This window comes from Xiphophorus maculatus, chromosome 22 (genome assembly GCF_002775205.1).
Source record: "Xiphophorus maculatus strain JP 163 A chromosome 22, X_maculatus-5.0-male, whole genome shotgun sequence".
Lineage (NCBI taxonomy): Eukaryota > Metazoa > Chordata > Actinopteri > Cyprinodontiformes > Poeciliidae > Xiphophorus > Xiphophorus maculatus.
In genome coordinates, this window is record NC_036464.1 from 19,522,396 (window position 1) to 19,541,273 (window position 18,878).

Genomic DNA, 18,878 nt, shown 5'->3' on the forward strand with positions numbered 1-18,878 from the left:
ATTAAGACTGATCTGCTCTTAATTAGTTTGTTTCTCGCCATGTGTATCCTTGGCTCTGTTGGCTGCCAGCGTGTGTATCTGTCTTGCTTCTTCAAACACACTTTATAACACCACATCAATCAGGATAAGGAACCCTTAAATTACCTCTTGGTGCACAGTTTCAATCAATTATGTGGTTTCTGATGCACAGTTGCACGTAATGCCAATAGCAAAACATTTATCACTGTCTGCATAACTATGCCACTTATATTGCTAAAATAATGCTGTTCCTTATAGGTGCCACATCCATAAACACTAAAGCTACACCTCCACAGACTCCTGTGCACACTAAGTGGCTCTGTATCTCCTGACCTCCATTTCAACAGAAGGCTAAGCTGGAAGCATGACATCCTCATAACAGATGCATTGGGGTCAGACACTATTAAAACATTTTAAAAAATTACCGTCCAGACTCAAAATGCTGGATATCGATTTTGCTTGACAAGTATATAACATTCACCCTTGTGCACACAAAGTAAATACTGTAATCTTGTACACAGTAAAGACGTAATTTAAGTGACAGCGGAAAATGTTACAACATGTGAAACAAGACGGCAGTGACATAACGAGAGATCATGAAGATGATCTGCCACAGTCGGGATAAAAATATGAATCATTCTTTGCCTTGGGTTTGAAAAAGCTTTTTGTGATGCAAACACCACATTAATGCTGCTCTGCTCGCCACCTTTTTCAGTGAGTAATGCGATCTTTCCTAACCTATTAAATCATCCCAAAGATGGGGGTCGTTCTGGATGATTAAAACCTCTGCTTTCCACGCTGTAACTAGCTAAAATAATAAAACAAAATACAACCCACATTTTGGGTGTTACTTTAGAGACAAGGACCACGTTAAAAAGCTCAGTAAAGTTCTACATTTAAAAAAAAAGAGCAGAGAGGCAAAATATCTGGCTTGCAACATATTGCAGATGAATTAAAGGCAGCAGTAAATGTGTAGGGGTGAGAGAATCCATGTTGAACAGACAAGAAAAATGAATACAGGACGCAAAACCATACAAGATGTATGGTATTTTCTAGAGTTGTGTGATCTTTTTTTAATGCCATAAAAATACGCTTTTTACCGAGTAATTTTCAGTATGATTTTTTTTTTCCCTGTATTTCAGCAAAAAATTTTTATAAAGTAGTGCTACTCTCATTTGAGTCCAATTTTTTGGCTACTTTATTCACCTCTGCTAAAATGTTTTTTTAAAGCAGATAGAAAAGGGGAACTGAAGTCAAATGCCTTGTTTGTTTGCACAAACTTGGCGAGCAAAGTTGTGCTGAAGACAACAAATGTTAAACCAAATACGTTTGAACCATTACCGTCTAAACTCCCTTAAAGTGTGCTGCTGTTTTCAGATTGGGGTTCACTGACATGGGACATCTCTGTAAAATGAGGCCACCTTATTAAAGAACAATGAGATTATAAAAGGTTAAAACGTGGATCCATTAAAATCTCTCACTGGAGTTTACAAACTTGTTCCAGCAGTGACTAAAAACATGATGATTACAAGTTAGCTCTGGGTGTCTGGGTGCATCATACCCATTCAATATGAATACTCCTAAAGGGATTTGTCTGCCAGTGACAGTAAACTGGACAGAGACAAATAAAATGTTCTGCTAATTTTAGAAGCAAATGACAAATATACAGCATCTGGGATGTTTTATTAATCTTCGTCTTTTGCTGTGCTCTTTGTCATTGCACCAATTAGTCAAAGAAGTTCATTTCTCCATTTACAGGCAACAGCCTTTTAGCAATGAAAGCTTGCTCTTAGCTGAATTGACTGTAGACAGAAGAAAAAGAATCGTCCATGAAGGAGCACGAAAAAGAGCAAATAAGAAATAAATTGGCGTGTTAACGCTGAATCTAATAAAGGTAAGAGAGCAATCATCCAAAAGCGAGTGATTATCCTGTGCCGATTCGAGTAAAAGTCTTAGACGCGCATATATTTGCATGCACATTTGACCCAGTTTTGACTGATGCCTGCATATTTGCACAGAACACTCGAGAGATCCCAGGAGAGGTTTAAGCTGGGTCTTGATTTCACTAAGAGAGAGCTTACACACTAGCTTAGCCTCGTCTTTGGACGGTATCCCTTCTCCCTGGGCATGATGGAAGGTCCATACCAATGTGGGAGAGACAGAGAGTATGAGAGTAAAACTGGGGAGAGATTCCTGCGACAGATGGTCCGAAACTTGGCGTTTGGGTCTGTGGGCGCTAATGCAAACAATGGCTCCCACATACAGTTGGCGCAGCTTTATCATTGAGGCAAGCAAGCCGACTCTGCAGTTTTAAATGGCTTCGCTCAACTTGAGCTCTATGAGAATTTAACACCACGTCCATTTTTTTTATCAGCCTTTTGCCATTTCTATCAACCTCACTGTCAGATTCACCCTTCTTCCCAAAATCTGGTCTCACCAAGGCCCCCAATTTTAATCCCTCAACTCCTAAACCTCCCAACCCTACATCTCAGCGCCATCTCCTCCTCCATGTGTCTGAAAAAGAATGCATCATCGCATATAGCTCCACTGCTCTTTTTTTTTTTTTTTTTTTGGCTGACTCCTGTTTAGCCTCTAATGGGATTTACTCCAGGCTGATTTTATGCTCTTTGTCCTGCGTCCTGGAATGAAGTCTTCTTGCAGCCAATAGTGCAGGTGGTGGGTAGTAAATTATGCACACTTCCCCCTGAGCGAATCAGAAGTGAGTGAAAGAGGGAGTTGCGAGTTCTCCGTTACCAAAGTGGTTTCAGTACCTCTCATCAGAACCACAAAAACCAATTTTCAAACAAACCCACAAACTGCATCGATGAAAGCCCCAGAGGCTCTCACTTATTACACCATGCAAACACACGCCGTATTCATAGCGCGATGCACAAACAGGCAAATCCTCTCCCTGCATTTATACGCCCACTCCATCTCCCTCTGCTGCATCTGTGTCATCTCAGCACACTTTGGGAAGCCCAACAACAGCAAAGCATAACGGCACATACAAAGAGAAACGCTGCTCCCATCGTGTGGGACTGTGGAGCGTCACAATGGACAGAGGCTGCGGGCCTCATCGGCATCAATCTGATCTTACAGAACGGATCACCGCAGGCCACCGCCTCCACCCTCTCCCCTCTCTTTATGCCCAACTATCTGTCAGTTTCTCCTGCCCTAACAGGTAGAGTGGTATTGATGGCCAAACCCCAGCGGTGGTTGGGGCGGACTGGGGTCGTGGCGAAGCACTAACATCTGTCACAGCGTCCTCCGCAGCTCGTTATAAATCTGTCACACAAAAGACGATGGCAACATGAATAAGACATGGGGCGGCGAGACCTTCACGAGGGGGGGGACATGGGTCGCGCGTCGACATGTGTAACAAGCGGCTTGTTGAGTTATGAGTGGCATCTAAGCAGGTGTCCCGACAAACTATTTTTTTTTTTTTTTTGCTCTTCTGGCTGTCACAAACTGAATGCTGTTGTTAAAGCGAAGAAATCAATGAAGGTGCTTTCAAACGACAATTACAGGACACAGACAGGATGCATGTGGGCTGTTTGTTTTGAAGTCAACAGCTGACAGTGTAAAATGAGCCCAATATCCTCATCCGATGCCAAATTTTGTAATCCTGAACTCGAGATGGATTGTGGGAGCACCAACAATCAAACATCCAGGAGGATTTTGATGCACTGGGCTCATTTAAAATGTTATATTGTTTTTATTTTTTTTAGGAGGCAGACAGTCATAATGTCTTACAGAGGCCATCAGTCATCCCCTCACACAATGACCCTCCTCCCTCAGAGGATCCTCAATCAAAGATGGCAGCATGAAAAGTAAGAAATACTTTGAAGTCAGCCTTAAGGAGTCTGCTGGTGAGGCAACATGTAATGAATACATAAACTAACAAAGGCACAACATGACTGCCACTGTCTCTAATTAGAGCAATGTAGTAATTCTGATTGCATCAGAGAACAGGGAAACCAAATAACTGCAGTGCAGTGACCTCATGCTGTCTGCGGGGACTCTTTGAAGCTTCTTGATGGGCTGGTAGTCTGCATGAGCTTCAGTCCGATGGACGGATGGAACCAAACTCATGTCAGATAAGTGTGAAACATTTGTTTTAGCATTTATTTATGATGATGAAATCTGCCCTCCTAAAAACAAGCCTCTGAATGTGCAGCTCTGGCAACCTCACCTAGTGCTTTAGGCAACTGATTAAAGTTGTTGTAACACATTAAGTTGCAGTGTATATCCTGCTTCTATATTGAAATACCAACTTTTATTTTGAAAATAACATTCTTTTTTGTGTTTGTTTCCTGTGCTGTGTGCAATCCTCTACTGCAGATGTTTTCAGTTATAAGCACTAGTTAACAGAAGGAGTTACTCATTAAAATTTAACCTCAAGAAACAAGGCGGCCGCACAATTGGCGCCGCTGACCTCTGACCATCACCAGAAGGCAAGGCAGGTTAAATGTCCGATTACAGGACAAACTCTTACCACCTATACCACTGTTGCCACTTTGCTTCTGTCTGTAACGTTGCTATCAATCCAGACAACACCAGAGGGGAGAAGAAAGAAATCAATCCCATCACTTGGCAGTCAGAGGAAGAAAAGTTATCTGGGTGAGCTCAAGTGCCGAGAGGTCATAAAGAACACAGTGCCACAGCATTAGCAATTCACATAAATATTTAAGATAATACAAGAATACAGCATTTAGGCACTTTGCAACAGTGGGAAATGAGCAGAAAACCAATACGATGGCAAGTTTCAAGCAAGAATATAAACAAATTGACACCAGCGAATGTTCTGATAATGATCACTGCCGTTTGCTTCAACTTCTCCATCCACAGCTGATACCATCTTGAGTTGAGAATCAAACTCCATCTCAAGCGCATTATTTTGAACCCCTTTTAACTCAAATGCCACTGAAATCTCTATTCACCAAAAAAAAAAATGTAAAAAATACATCACTGAATAGTATTTCCTAACAAACTTAAATCACAGCGCGCTGTGACATTTAGCATCTTGCACATAATTTATCATTTATCTAGTGATACAAATCAGAAGTGGCATTTAAAGTAAATTACACATTTCCTGTAATTAAATTATCTAATCCTAAAGTTAATGTTTGGTTGAAATACTTCAGTCTTTTCCTCCCCTTCTTTTTCTTTTTTTAGACATTTATTTGAGCTCCCTTCAAGGAGAGTCGAAGGGAAGCAAAATGAGACATCTGTTGGAGATGATGAGACAAAGTGACACAGAGGTGTCTCTCCACTGCAGAGAAGTACTGACAGCGGATCCTGTACAGCTCCGAGCAGAAAAGCTGAAAACCTACAAAACAGATCCAGCCTTTAAGCCTTGACCTTTATGTTTCACTTCTCTTCCTCATTCTGCTCTCTCTCTCTTTCTCTCTCTCTCTTTTTCTGTGTGCATCAGCTGCTTAGACATGACTGACTCCAGCTAATCGGAGTAAAAAGCTTCAGGAATGTATATTTTCGTAGTTATTACACTGGCCTGCAGATCATAAAGGTTCCCCCCTGAGTCATCTTTGTCGCATGGTGTGAATGTAGCTAGTATAATGGCACACTTGTGTGTCATCTGTGGAACTGCTCTGACAAGTGTTATGGGAGTAACACATGGCCTGTGCAACAAGAGTGCTTTCTTTATAATAACGCAGAAGGTTTGTAAAGAACAAAAAAATGTCAATATCAATAATAAACAGCGAGAAATGGGGAGAGAACCAATATATCATGGCAATAAATGCAGTGCTAAACAGAGCTCTCGCACAAACATATTAAATGAAACAGTGCGCCATCCAGGCTTAAATCACATATTCTTTATTGCTGCGTAGCTCAATAAAGCAAATGCACAGGATTGTTGGCATATGTGACTCTAATCAGAGGCCCAGATCTTTCACGATGACTCAATATCATGCTAAATTTAACAGCCTGAGTAGGAGAAGCTTTGATACAAAGTTTGTGTTCACATCTTGCTAAATTCAAAATTATCTTTTCTACAACAAATTACCAAAAAAAAGGAAAATCAGTAACAATTTAAAAGACGGTTCTATAAAGACAAGCAGGAAGCCACGAGTTCCTCTAGAGGTGTAGAAATACAACAATTAAAAAATAAATTGATAACCATTAGCCAGATGGGAAGACAACGTAACTATTCTGAGAGTATCACTCACAAACTCAGAAGTGAGGAATAGTACTATAATGTGCAAACAAAAATCAACTATAAATCCTTTTCTGAATCCTCACAACAAACATTTAAGTCAATACTTGGAAAAGAGTGAAAAACACCACAATTCATGAAGACAAAAATCAAAGGAAATCATATCATGTTGGTTTAGGCTAGGGGTGGGCAACTCCAGGCCTCGAGGACCGGTCTCCTGCAAGCTTTAGATGCATCTCTACTTCAACACACCTGAGTCAAATAATGAGGTCATTAGCAGGACTCTGGAGAACCTGACTGCACTTAGGAGGTGATTCAGCTGTTGGATTCAAATATGTTGGACCAGGGAGATATCTAAGAGTTGCAGGACACCGGCCCTCGAGGACCAGGATTGCCCACCCCTGGTTTAGGCACAAGGAAATCTTGCAATCAAATATCACAGTCCATTTTGTAAATATAAAAACTAAACAAAGGTTTATTTATTCAAGTCTATGCCTGGTATTAGTTTAAAATGTCAACACATCCACAAGTTTATCAAGTTATCTATACTTCTTTGCCACTTTTGCTGTCAACTTTGGGATCCTGTTGACGTTAAGTGGATAAGGGTTGATGTTTTGAACCCACTTGCAAACATTTTCTCTTACTGGAAACAAACTGTTCAGGCAAAAGGCTAAAAACAAACAATTGATCTCAGTTCAATTTAGGTCTGGACTCTGGCTGAGTCCTTTAAACCAAATAAATATGCTTTTATCCAAACCACTACTTTACAGCTCTTGCTGCACGCTTAGGAAAACCTTTCTCCCTCTCTAAAGACTCTAAAATCTCTGGCAGCCTCTTACTCCAGCAATGCCTCCATATTTCTATTAAAAAAATAAAACTGCATGTCATGATGCTGCCGCTGCCACATATCGTTGTGCCATGCTACTTTTCATCCACCAACAGCAATTCCAACCTCATCTGATCAGAGCATCTTTTCTTCCAGATGTTTTGCTCCACATGGTTTGGGGAAAACGTTATTTGGTAAATTACAACAAAAAAAATTCGGTAACACTTTATTTGAAGGGGTGGGGCATAAGACTGACATTACACTGTCATAAACATGACATAACAGTCATGAACATGATAAAGACAGGAGGCTCTGAACAAAGTAAAACTCAATTTCTATTGAGACATTCTGAAGCATAATATATAATATTTTAATATATTTTTACAATGATGAAATCTGACTCTCCATCATTCTGTAGAAACACCCGCAGCGCTGTGAACAGATTAAATAAAAGCAACACTTCTGTTGCAACATCACTAAGCAGATTAAGGTACCATGTAGCCTTTATGCAGTCCAATGAAGAGCTTATGACGTATTAAAACTACAGCTGGGTAATTAACGGGGCCTGGTAAATGACCTGATCATCCTCCCTGTGTGTAGAGCTAGTAGAAAGACATAAAAAGACAAACAAATCCATTAATGAGATTTACATAGCATTATTCTTGTCGCTGGGACGATAATAGTCAAAGGGCAGCATTATATCAGATACGGAGCTCAGCGAGTAATGAGTTGTCCTAAACAGAAGATCAGATGGAGGAGATTATATTATGCATGCCAAATCCTTCAAAGGAATCATTATTTCAGCATTTCTTTCCATTACAAATTAATTCAGAAGGAGAGTCGGAGAGAAAAAAGAAAGAAAGAAAAAGGAGGACTGCACTCTGTGCTCCTCAAAAGACTATTGGCTTTCAGGGGTCTAAAGGGCAGAAAAATTAAATCCTCCTTGACATTACCTTGGCAAGGGTCAGAGGAAATTGTCCGTCACTGGTGGCGTGGCTTTGGAAGAGGACTCAGTGGGGCAAAGCACTCAATGATTCACCGCATGCTGCAGGTCCAGGAAGCCCTTTGCTGGAGCCGGGTGGGAATATTTTTCTACCCGTTTTACTGTTTGGGTTCAGAGATGCAAGGAAAACTTGCAGGAGCTTTTTTTTAAAAATTAGATAGGGGCAAAAATAGATGTTTAAACCCTTGCCACAAAGGTTGGTTTTAGTAGATTGAAGGCCATTTGTGCAGATACTTAAAGCCTCTGTGTAACGTATGTCAAGCAGTTGGATTGGTTTCAACTCGCCCTTCCTCGCTGGTTCTATTTCTAGCTTCACTGGCTGATCATATAATGGCCTAAATGCAGCACTTTGGACATGGGTGAAAATGTACAGATATTTAAGGATCAGACAGGTGGGTATCTATAAAAGTTTTGCTCGAGCATGTAAAAATTTTAACTTTAAATATGTAATGCTTATGTATTGGTAAGAGATGTTTAGTGTTGGAGTACAATGTACATTTAGCTCATGAGATGCTTTTTTTTTGTAAAATTGAGAATCCCCGATTTGAAAAGTTGACAAGTTAGAAACTATTTTAAATAATCAGTGTGTGATTATTCAGTCCAAGTTAGATTTATGAATACGTTTCTGTTTTCACATTTGTCTCAAACTAAGGCCATTTCTTTAAAAAAAAAAAGAAATTTAAAATCTATGAAACAGTCCTTTAATTTAGCCATATGCCAAATTCACTGTGTACAATATTTTGTTACTGTCTCCTGTTTGAGACACCATAATGGTTATGTTTGTGGCAAAGTATCTCTGTCAACACATTAGGTCAACTGCCTACCTGCTTTATTACTTACATACAGCAGATATGTACAATATTTGACTTGATATATATTGGGTAAACACAGCAACCAGATAGGGAAATATACACCAGGTTTTATTATTGCAAAATCTTGTGCCATGTAACCTTATTACATCCCTCGTCTTGGTTCACATCTGTTTGTTGTTTTCTGTCAAATGTTCAAGCTAACGAGGCAAAATGGAAATCTAAGCGATGCAGTAAACTTTTATCAAATTAGTGTTTAAGTCAGATTTATCACGCAGTAATGTGGCAACGGAAACAGGAATCCCCTTATCGGTGCTCAAAAAAAACCAAACATATTTCATTTTGTTAAAAAGGAAATGTGTGATTTTATGACAAGCGATTGGTGCTTAAAAATCTGACCTGCCCAATACAGACGCACTACTTGGTAACTAACTAGAAATTGTTTTCTGAAAATGAACAAGTGTTAAAGTTAAGCTGAAAACGCAGATGAAAACAAGCAGCAAAAAAGACAACTGGAGTCCTTAACTGTTCAGAAAGTCAACAATCTGAGGAATATATATATATATATATATATATATATATATATATATATATATATATATATATATATATATATATGTGTGTGTGTGTGTGTGTGTTGTAGCTAATCCCTCAAAGAAAACCACTTTTTTCCCTTCATTTCAGTCTTTTTAGTTTAGATTTTACAAGAATATATTGTTTGCAATATTACAGCAGATTACATTATCTCGATTTCATGTCACATTTTAGGGACATTCTAAAAAGCCACATTATCACACTTCGACTCAGCTATCAGAAGACTATATCATTACATAGAATCTAAAGGCTAAATGTTCTGCCCATTTTATCTTTTCCACCACCGCTTTTGACAGCAGCTGATGAAAATGACAGCATCAATACTCACAAGAGCCAAATTCCTCAGAGTTGTTGCTGGTGACGTTAAAATTTACACTTTCATCCCCTGCATCTGGGAAAGAATACTCCATAAACAGGACTTTGTATGCGTACGTACGTGTGGTCAGGCGGTATATTTAGCCAGCCTTGAGCTGTCATCTCCAAAAGATAAGAACGTGGGCGGACTGAATAGGTTAGTGTTTTTCCTGTGCATGGTGCCTGTGTGACATGCTCATTAATACATGTTCCACTATCACAAGGACAAAGGAAGCCGAGTAAGGGCGAGGATGACACTGCAATGACTCCGAGCAGATTTTCCTCACCGCCTCACTACTGTTCTTTTTTTTTTTTGTTACCCCTCCCTCTCATTCACTAATGCTCATGATCTTTTTTTAGATTTGGGTTTTTCTTGCAGTCGTATTTATGGCAGGGTGGAATGGTTCATAAAAAAATACTCCAAGCAGTTCAGTAAGCTTTTGCACCTGCGGAGAGCAGAAGGATGCATTCAGGTTAAGAATGGTGACAGGAAAATACAAAGACGAAAAGATAAATAAATTTTAAAAAGTGGTGGATCTCAATTTTGTATGTACATGTCATATTTGTACTATAGTATAAAGTTTAAATACCTTGTTGTCATGGTGACCCATATGCCATTATACTGCTGTCCTCGCTTCATTAAATGTTACCATGTGCAAGCAGCAAAAAAAAAATCCAATATGTTATCTCATCTACAGAGTGGACAGGGGTTACTTATAGGAAGGAACATTTTTTTTACTCCCCCTGATTCTTTTTTTTTTTACACAAACTCAATGAAGAGGTGCAAATGGTGACCGCCATACTTAAACTATTATCCTGATATTTAATTAAAACATATTTATAAGCTTCAAAGTCTGGTCTTGACATGATCATTCACGGTTTATCTCCATGTTTGGATTATGTTACCCATTCAACCAAGACAGAACTCGACCATATCTATTCAGTGGAGGATGCACCTGAAGAAGACGAGAAAGAGACGCCATGTAAAACCCAATTTAGTCACTCTGCGCTGATTGCTTTGATATTTCTGAATCCAATTAAGAAATTTAATCTCCACTTTTCAAGCCCAATGTGATTCTGCCCAGACTGACATCATGACAACCAATTTTAATATATTCGTTTGTAATCTGGGGTCATCTGGTTAAGGCATGCCAGACTTATTTTAAGAACTGAAAAGATGGATCTTTGAAGCCATAATTGTAAATTGTGTTGCCTAAAAGAACACGTTTTTATTTCTTTTGACAGGTAATTAGTGAGGACTTGATTTGATCAGTTTTCTTGTTTTATGTTATGAGTCATTTGTTCTTGCAGACATAATTTGTCTCATTTTGTTTCCTTTTGTGATTTTAGCTTCTGTGAAGCAGTTTAGGGTTTATAGTTTTGAAAAGTATTTTTTAATTCTTAATTTTTTTCACAATTTTTAAAGATGCAGCACCTCAGAAAAGCACCCTGGAACTTTTTTATGTTTTTCTACAATTACAGACATCAACTCTGGTGTTTTATGTGATAGACTTACATAAAGTAGTGCATAATTGTGAAGATGGAAGGAACGTAGCACTTTTAATAACCACCTTGTTTTGCTATTACAGCTCTATAAAATAACATTTTTTACCCATCCAACTTCAAAACTTTGTTTAAGCTCATTCACATCGGGTTCAGAGTCTGCAAAAGACTCTAAAAGTTGTCGGATCAAAACATCAAGGTTTCTACAGTAACTGTGGCATATTTAAAAAATAAAAGTCACTCTATACTTTATGGCACTGCCATTGCTGTCACAGTGATGAGCCCAACACCGAACTGCTTCAGCCTTTTTTAAATTATTAAATTTTCAATTCTACGAGAATAGCTGACATTTTAAAAAGGGTAAATGGTGGATTATCTACTTCTGATGAATGATACTAATGGTATGTTGACAAAAACAGAATGAAAAAGGGAACTGAATTGAAGATCATAGCCATGAAGCGAAACATTTCTGTAGCCATGAAACGTGAATTTTGTAAACCCTTCCTAATTCATCTCTTTTACTTCTCTCTCTTTGCTCCTCCTATCCTTAATCCAATTTCCTCACTTTCATTTCACATTCTGTATCTTCTACTTCTGCACATCTCATCCTCATTCCCCTCTACTCTGCAAACCCTCCCTCCCCGGCGTCCTCATGTCCATCCTCTCCTTCTTCCTTCATTCTGTAGCAAGATCCTGACTGCTGCTCACAGTGGGATGGCAGCGAACAAAAGAGCAAAGCAAAAAGGTTAACTTATCCCCGTTGTCACTCAACACTCTCCAGCCCGTCTTGCCTCTGGTGCAAGAATTTGAGGCCACCCATCGATCCTCACATCATCGACTGCACATTATTCCCCACGCTCTCTGAAAACCGAAGCCGACCCTCAAGCACACACACCCAGACACACACTTTTTACACCTCCCTCTGCCCCCCCCCCGTTCCCCAAAACACTTGCTTCTGTGAATATTTGATTTTCAGGGGCAGAGCTGTAAACAATAATTAAGCATGTTAAATGATATCCAATCAAGGCTGACAAAAGGATGTTCAATCACCAGATGGAAATGCAGTCGTTTAAAAAAAAAAAAAAAGCAAACGGCAATGATAAAAAGTGTTATCAAGAACTTCTGGAGATTTTGAACCCTAAAAATGTCAAAAGAAACCCTCGCTAGGATAATAAGCATGAGCTATATGTATTCTTCAGCATGTGCAAACTCCCTCGTTCACCACTGCTGAGTTAATTAATTTAAAGAACTAATGGCAAATAATTTGTTGCCCACTAAGTTTAATTGCCATGTGTCCACTAGTTAGATAAGTCAAGCAATGCATGTTTATGGTCAGTTTATTTCTGCAGTATGTTTGAATCTCTTCTCGAGACTCTGGCTAAAAATATTTTAGGGCTAGAAAATCCTAAAATCCAAAACAAACATATCGCAGTTTGTCTTTATTTTGTTTTTCAAGTGAGTTGTCTTAGCTTGTCTTTGCTAGCACAGGCAGTAGCTGGGCTATTAATGGGATTGTGGGTGTAGTTGTTGAGCACAAAGTATTTTAGACAACACAAATCACAATTTTGCCCGTCTTGTTTTACTTATGTTCTCTTTTGAACTCAACCCATCTATTGATTTCTGCATTTTACTTTATTAGTAAAATGAATAAATATGCTCCCTCTCCAAATTAACTTTCCGCAAATTTACCTCCAGTAATTAGCTGCGGCAGAAACGTACTTTTTTCCTCACTGAGTGTGAGAATATTGATGTGAGAGCTGCCGACAGATTTCCATACGGTGATGTGGAATACAACTTTTGACAACTCCATTGCTGTACTAAGTCCTGGTGACTAAAACAGGGACTGATTATGTGTAGAAAAGCAAGTCTCTCATTCTATGGCACATTAATATAAGTTATTCTTGTTGGCTGGGACACACCAGAGCAGTAATGATTTGCCACTGTGGTAAATTTCAGGCAGACTAGAGGACTATAAGGGTTTTAAATTACCAGATTAGATGCCAATTCATTGGATCTCAAAGCTACTGATCTAAGACAATATTCCTACAAACTCCCTCATCCTTACTGGACAAATCTGCACATAGATTCTCACATTATGTCGTCACATATGAGCTGGAGGATTCCCTTTCGCCGCCATTTTCCTTTGACAACCATGTGCTGCATAGAGCTTAGACTTAATTACAATGTTTTCACTCTTTGGTGCCTTTTACTCATGCTCGCTTTTTTTTTTTTATTCACAAATTTTTAAATAAATATTTCTCAAATCCAGACCTGGAAACAGACGCAACAAATTATGTACGCCGTTAAAACAAATCAAGTGAACGTCTACTAAGCTCTCCAAAGAGCATGTGAATAAGAAGACCAGATATCACTGGCGGGGTTCAACGCCAGAGCTAAATGACAGTGTGATAATTATAGCAGAGGCCGAGACATATTATCAGTTTTTGTGCCTGTCAGAAGTACTGTGAATAGCAATGAGTCATCAAGGCCTTTGTGCAACATGGGACAAAAGTACAGACTCTGTGGGGAAGAGTAAGGGACATAAACAGCTATTGAAGGTCCCCAGGAATCTATTAAAGTCTTAATGATTCATTTTAGTGGAAGATTTTTTAATTACTTTTTTGAAGTCAACAGGACCATTGTTTAATGTTTGAGAAGGACGACCTTGGCAGAACCTGATGAAATAACTGATAGGGTTTTGTGTGTGTGTGTGTGTGTGTGTGTGTGCGCGTGCGTGTGTGCGTGCGTGCGTGTGTGTACACCATCAAACAGCATGTGTAAGCCAGATGAGACAGATAAAATATCTCCAGCAAAAAAAAAAAAAATGAAGGAAAAAAATAGAAAATCAACGTAATTGTGGAAGTGAACAAGTCAGTAACACTCATTATTCAAAGAAGCACAGCAAGCCAGCAATACTTGCCTCTTATTTTCAGTGTCATAGTGCTGAAGCAACATTTGATCATCTTCAAATGTCTTTTTTTTAGTTCCTCATCTTATCTTCATGCTGCTGTGCTCCAACTCAATGGTTCCACCTAGCTTTTCAACCCCAGAAGACACCTTGCTTTGGCAACACTGCATGCAAATATTCCCCTAACACTTCCAGACCTTTGGGTCATCATCTTCCGGCTCCCCGCTACCCCCTTAATTTGTTTTCTGATGCGTAATGCAATAAAATTTGACACTTTTAGCAAGAGATAAAACAGACTTGATGCAGGATTCCCACAAGGCTTATTTAGACAGAGACCTCTTAAGATGCCACCAGGCCATCAGAAAAGTCACCAAGACCAATTAGGAACATTGCTGCTGGGGAATTGGGATGGCGTCTTACCTTCCTGCACAGCCTGGAATGGGTTGTTAGGCTCGATAAGTTTCACAGAGTGGGTGATTTTCTCACTCTGCAGGATGTCATCATTTAAACTCAGGTCTGAGATGGCGAGTTGGAAAATCTCATCGTCTTTGACAGCATTTTCCTCGAATATGGCACCTGTTGGCAGGAAACGAGGAGTCACGTAAGAAATGTACTAAGGAGGAACGACATGTTGGAGCTCGGACAGTGCGAGAAGTAGACTTACACTTCTCACACGTAGCATTAGGACCACTGAGAATGAATGAACACTGATCGTCTCTTCAGCATTGCACCTACTAGTGAGTAACAGGTCAGGCACCAAGTAAACAACGCTTCCTCGAAGTTGACAACTTTAAACCAAGAAAAATGGGAATACAACTTGCTTAGAACATCTTGATCAACTCTTGTAGGGTATTCCGTCTGCTAGGCGAGGTATAATAAACGAACAGTGGTGAACCGGCAACAGAGTCGGGGCTAAGGCTCATTGAGGCACTTGGTGTCTGAACAAATGAACCAACGTAGCTCAAACTGCTGCAGAAGTTCACACTGCTTCTGATATAAAGGTTTCAGAAAACCGAGCGCAGCACCGTTGTTGCATATGGGGGCCGCAGACAGGTCAGGGTGTCTTGACTACAACGCGCTGCTGCTCATCTGGGCACCAGACACCACAGCACACCTTCAATGGTGTAGCCTAAAGGCATCCATGTCAGGTCGGGGCTACAGAATGTAATCCCAGATCATTCAAAGACCTGTTGATACCATTCATCAGAGTAATACGACTACATTTAATCTTCAGCATCATCTAGTTTGAGCTTAGTCTGCTACGGGTGAAGATTGCAACATTTGATGTGCTGAGTCTATCATCCACAGCAGCAAATATTCATCAGATCTAATGCATACGACCTACTGAGCATTATAGGTTTGCATGCAGGAGGCACACTGCTTCTAAACCGCCTCTGCTCCTCCTCTGTTAATCAAAATGGCATCGGCCGGCGATTGAAAAAGTGCACACACATATCGCTGTGAGGGGGAATTCAGGAAATATAATTGAGGTACCCTATAACGCTATGCGAAGCATCAGCCAACATCGTCTGGATGGTGTTACCGCTGCTGTATTAAGCCAGTGACTGAGCACCTGCTGCTTGCCAGACTGTTGCAGTAAACTGTGAGCAGCAGCAGCAGCAGCGACAGAACGGAAATCTGAACAAAGTGACATTGACATTTTTATCAGGGATTACAGGGCCGGTAGCTGTGATCTGATCAGGACAAGGTGGGGGGGGGGAATGCAAATATTTAATGCAAATTATTTGTTTGGATAAAAAAATAAAGCCTAATACCATGTTTGAAGAGAATCTGTTTGAACATCCTCTGATAAAGGATGCCTCCATCTCTGCATACCCCTGGTTTGAAGTTGAAGTACAAAGAGGCTCTATGCCCTTTTGCATCTCTAAAACTCCGCTGACGTCCCCCACCTCTTTCCCTGCCTCCCTCCCTCTCGTTTTCTCTCTCTCTCTCTCTGTTATTTGACATTGCAGTCACGTTTGGGTGAAAGTTGAAGCTTGTCGGCTGCACAAGATGTAGCCGAAAAAAGAAAAAAAAAAATCAGAAGAGGAAGAACCCGAGTATGTTGGCTTATGGACGTCAAGCTCTTCAAAGCTTTAATTAAAACGCGACTCACTGTAATCCGTGTTTTGAATGCAGACAGAGCGCAATTTATGGGGCAGAATGTGCTTATTATGGCTTTTGATCTGAAGCCAGGGTTAATGCAGAGATGATACCTGCAGAAAAGCAAGAGCTCACTCAATACCTTATAGTGGGCAGAAAGAATATAGCAATGACTAAATGTATGGCATTGAGAGGAGGGAGGGACAAAACTTTTTTACCTGGTTTGATAGTGTTAAAGACAGGAGACAATCTGGTTAGACTGTTTATAACGCCGTCTGACTGCAATCTCATGTGTTGGCTGAGCTTTTTTATTCCCTTTAGAACTGCCTCTAAGAGCATCACGTTTCCTCGGACGCTTACCGATATGAATGATTGAGTCCGCATTGGCTGGATTGCAGTGCAATATCCAAAAGGAAAAGCAGATCAGCAGCAACTCCATCTCGGTATTTGAGCGAGGCGTCTCATCCAAGCTTTTAACTCGACTGTCCTGCACTGTCCAAAACGGTGCAATTCCCCCCCACCCCCTCCCCGGAGAAGAAAATTGCAATCAGTTGATACCAAAAAACCCCACGGCGGTCCTTTTCCTTTCAGATCAGACAGGTGTGAAATCTTAAAAAAAGAAAAAAGAAAAAGAAAAAAGAAGAACAAAAATAAAGAAAAAATGCTTTCCTTCTAAGTTTTTTTTTTCCTCCTTTCTCTCTAAGCCAACACAATCAGGTCAACCGCATGAAGGTGGGCATAAAGGACGAGGAGGAACCGACAGGGACCCGACATAGGACTGAGGAGACAGGTACAGCCCGGCGAGGGAGAGACCCGGCGCACCTCTCTCTCACTCCCGCTTCTCTCTCCCGGCGCTCCGGCGTCTAAAGCATGGCAAGCAGCTGAAAAAAAAAAGAGAAAAAAACACGGAGGAGGGACACCCCTCTAACTACACACGGATAGAGGTTCACATACACACACACACACACACACACACACACCAAGGAGAGAGGGGAGATAGAGAAGAAGAAGGGAAAAAAACACGCTCTTCAATTCTGTCTCAATCACGTGATTGCGGAGACTTCACGACTCTGCCGCCGTCCTGACGAGCCGGGGAGAAATGATTTGGACTCGCCGGAGAAAGACGCGCAAGGAGCCGATAATAATAATAATAATAATAATAAAAAAGCCGGAGGTTGTAACAGGCAGAAGGCGAGAAAAAGAACCAAAACAGACGAGAATTTCTCACTGGAGAGACCAAACCCGACACAGATGTTGCAAAAGAGGTGAAAAGTGGAAGAAACAGTTCACTTTTGAGAGAGAAGTGTGCGCTTTTCCCCCCCTCGGCTGAGACGTGAGGGATCGAAGCGGAACGGCGGAGCGCAGCTGGTGTGTCATGGAGAGAGGGGGGGGAAGAAACTGATTTCTTTGCCGCGATCTGTCCTCGGCGGTGGCTGACGGATGAGAAACGACGGAGTGTACCGGGGAGCAGGCGGCCGGAGTTACCGGAGTATCATTAAGCAAAAGGGAACACAACTATGTCCGCAAAATGGATTCCTTAAAATTCACGCCACACTTTGTCTTTAATCGTGGGATCGCTTTGTTTGTGCGTTACTTTTGCTTGTAAATCCGCATCTGGGCACCACTTATCCCCAAATACACCTCTGCGTGTACAAACTGGCTAAGAAGAAGGAGAAGTCGGACTTTCTCGATGGGCATAATCTTACAATTAAAGGATATTTCTCGTGGATGTCATAAAATTACGGAAATATCTCTTAATTGTTTGGTTAAGTCGGTCGTGGGCACAGAGCAGAAACTTTCAGCACCACCAGCGAGCTGGACAGCGCCTTCAATTCTGAACAGTGAAAAAAAAATAGAGCCAACAGATGCAGCTATGGAAGTCCAACTGTGCCACTAAGCAAAGGAATAATTATTTTTACATGTCAATTATGAAATAAAATTGACAATAAATATGCTTGATAAATACGTATATACATGCATCTGTATTTATTTTAATGTGTTAATAATTTGCTAAATATATTATTAAAAATGACATTTTTAATACTTTTTTCAGTATTTTTTTCATTTAATAAAGGTTATTGTGCTCTGGAGTATATGATGGACAACGCTTCCCTGTTCTCAGCCAACATTAGAAATATTGGCAGGAAATGGGTTGATCAATGTCTCCCATATGGGACCTACCATTATCTAATCGCCCTGTGTTAACGGTCTGTATGGGTTTGATCCAGAAAAGCTCTGAAAATAAAGTGGGACTCATACCAAAAAGCTTAACATGTTACACAAACTGAACCGATTTTTCCAATATCCATTTTGGGCATTTTAGAATGTGTTTCCATTTTACTACCAACATGTGTAGCATGTTTGTCAACCTAAATGATCCTATACAGGAAGTCCGTTGTGAGCCAAGGTCACATCCTTTGTTAGTATCTTGGTTACCAGCTCAGGCCTTGTATCCAATTGGGCTAAATGGATACTAAGTAGTCCTACTTACACGTGTTGTCTGGGGTCCAATCGATTGGTCTGGAGTGGACTTGTTGTTCAGTTTAACCATTAGACGTCACAATCTATTGGACAGGCCGCAGTCT

The 18,878-nt window shown here is 40.4% G+C and overlaps 1 protein-coding gene across 2 annotated transcripts in view; it reads right to left on the minus strand.

Moving 5' to 3' along the window:
• The window catches only part of LOC102235150 (glutamate receptor ionotropic, delta-1), a 233,988-nt gene extending 215,726 nt beyond the window's left edge, over positions 1–18,262 (minus strand). For both annotated transcript variants that reach the window (XM_005804171.2, XM_023328070.1), the window contains exons 1-2: positions 16,654–18,262; positions 14,611–14,766 (exon numbers count right to left, since the gene is read on the minus strand). In XM_005804171.2, coding sequence (XP_005804228.1) covers positions 14,611–14,766; positions 16,654–16,732 — 235 coding nt within the window. In that variant the 5' untranslated portion in view covers positions 16,733–18,262. The remainder of the gene's footprint in view (positions 1–14,610; positions 14,767–16,653) is intronic.
• Positions 18,263–18,878: the final 616 nt, after the last annotated feature.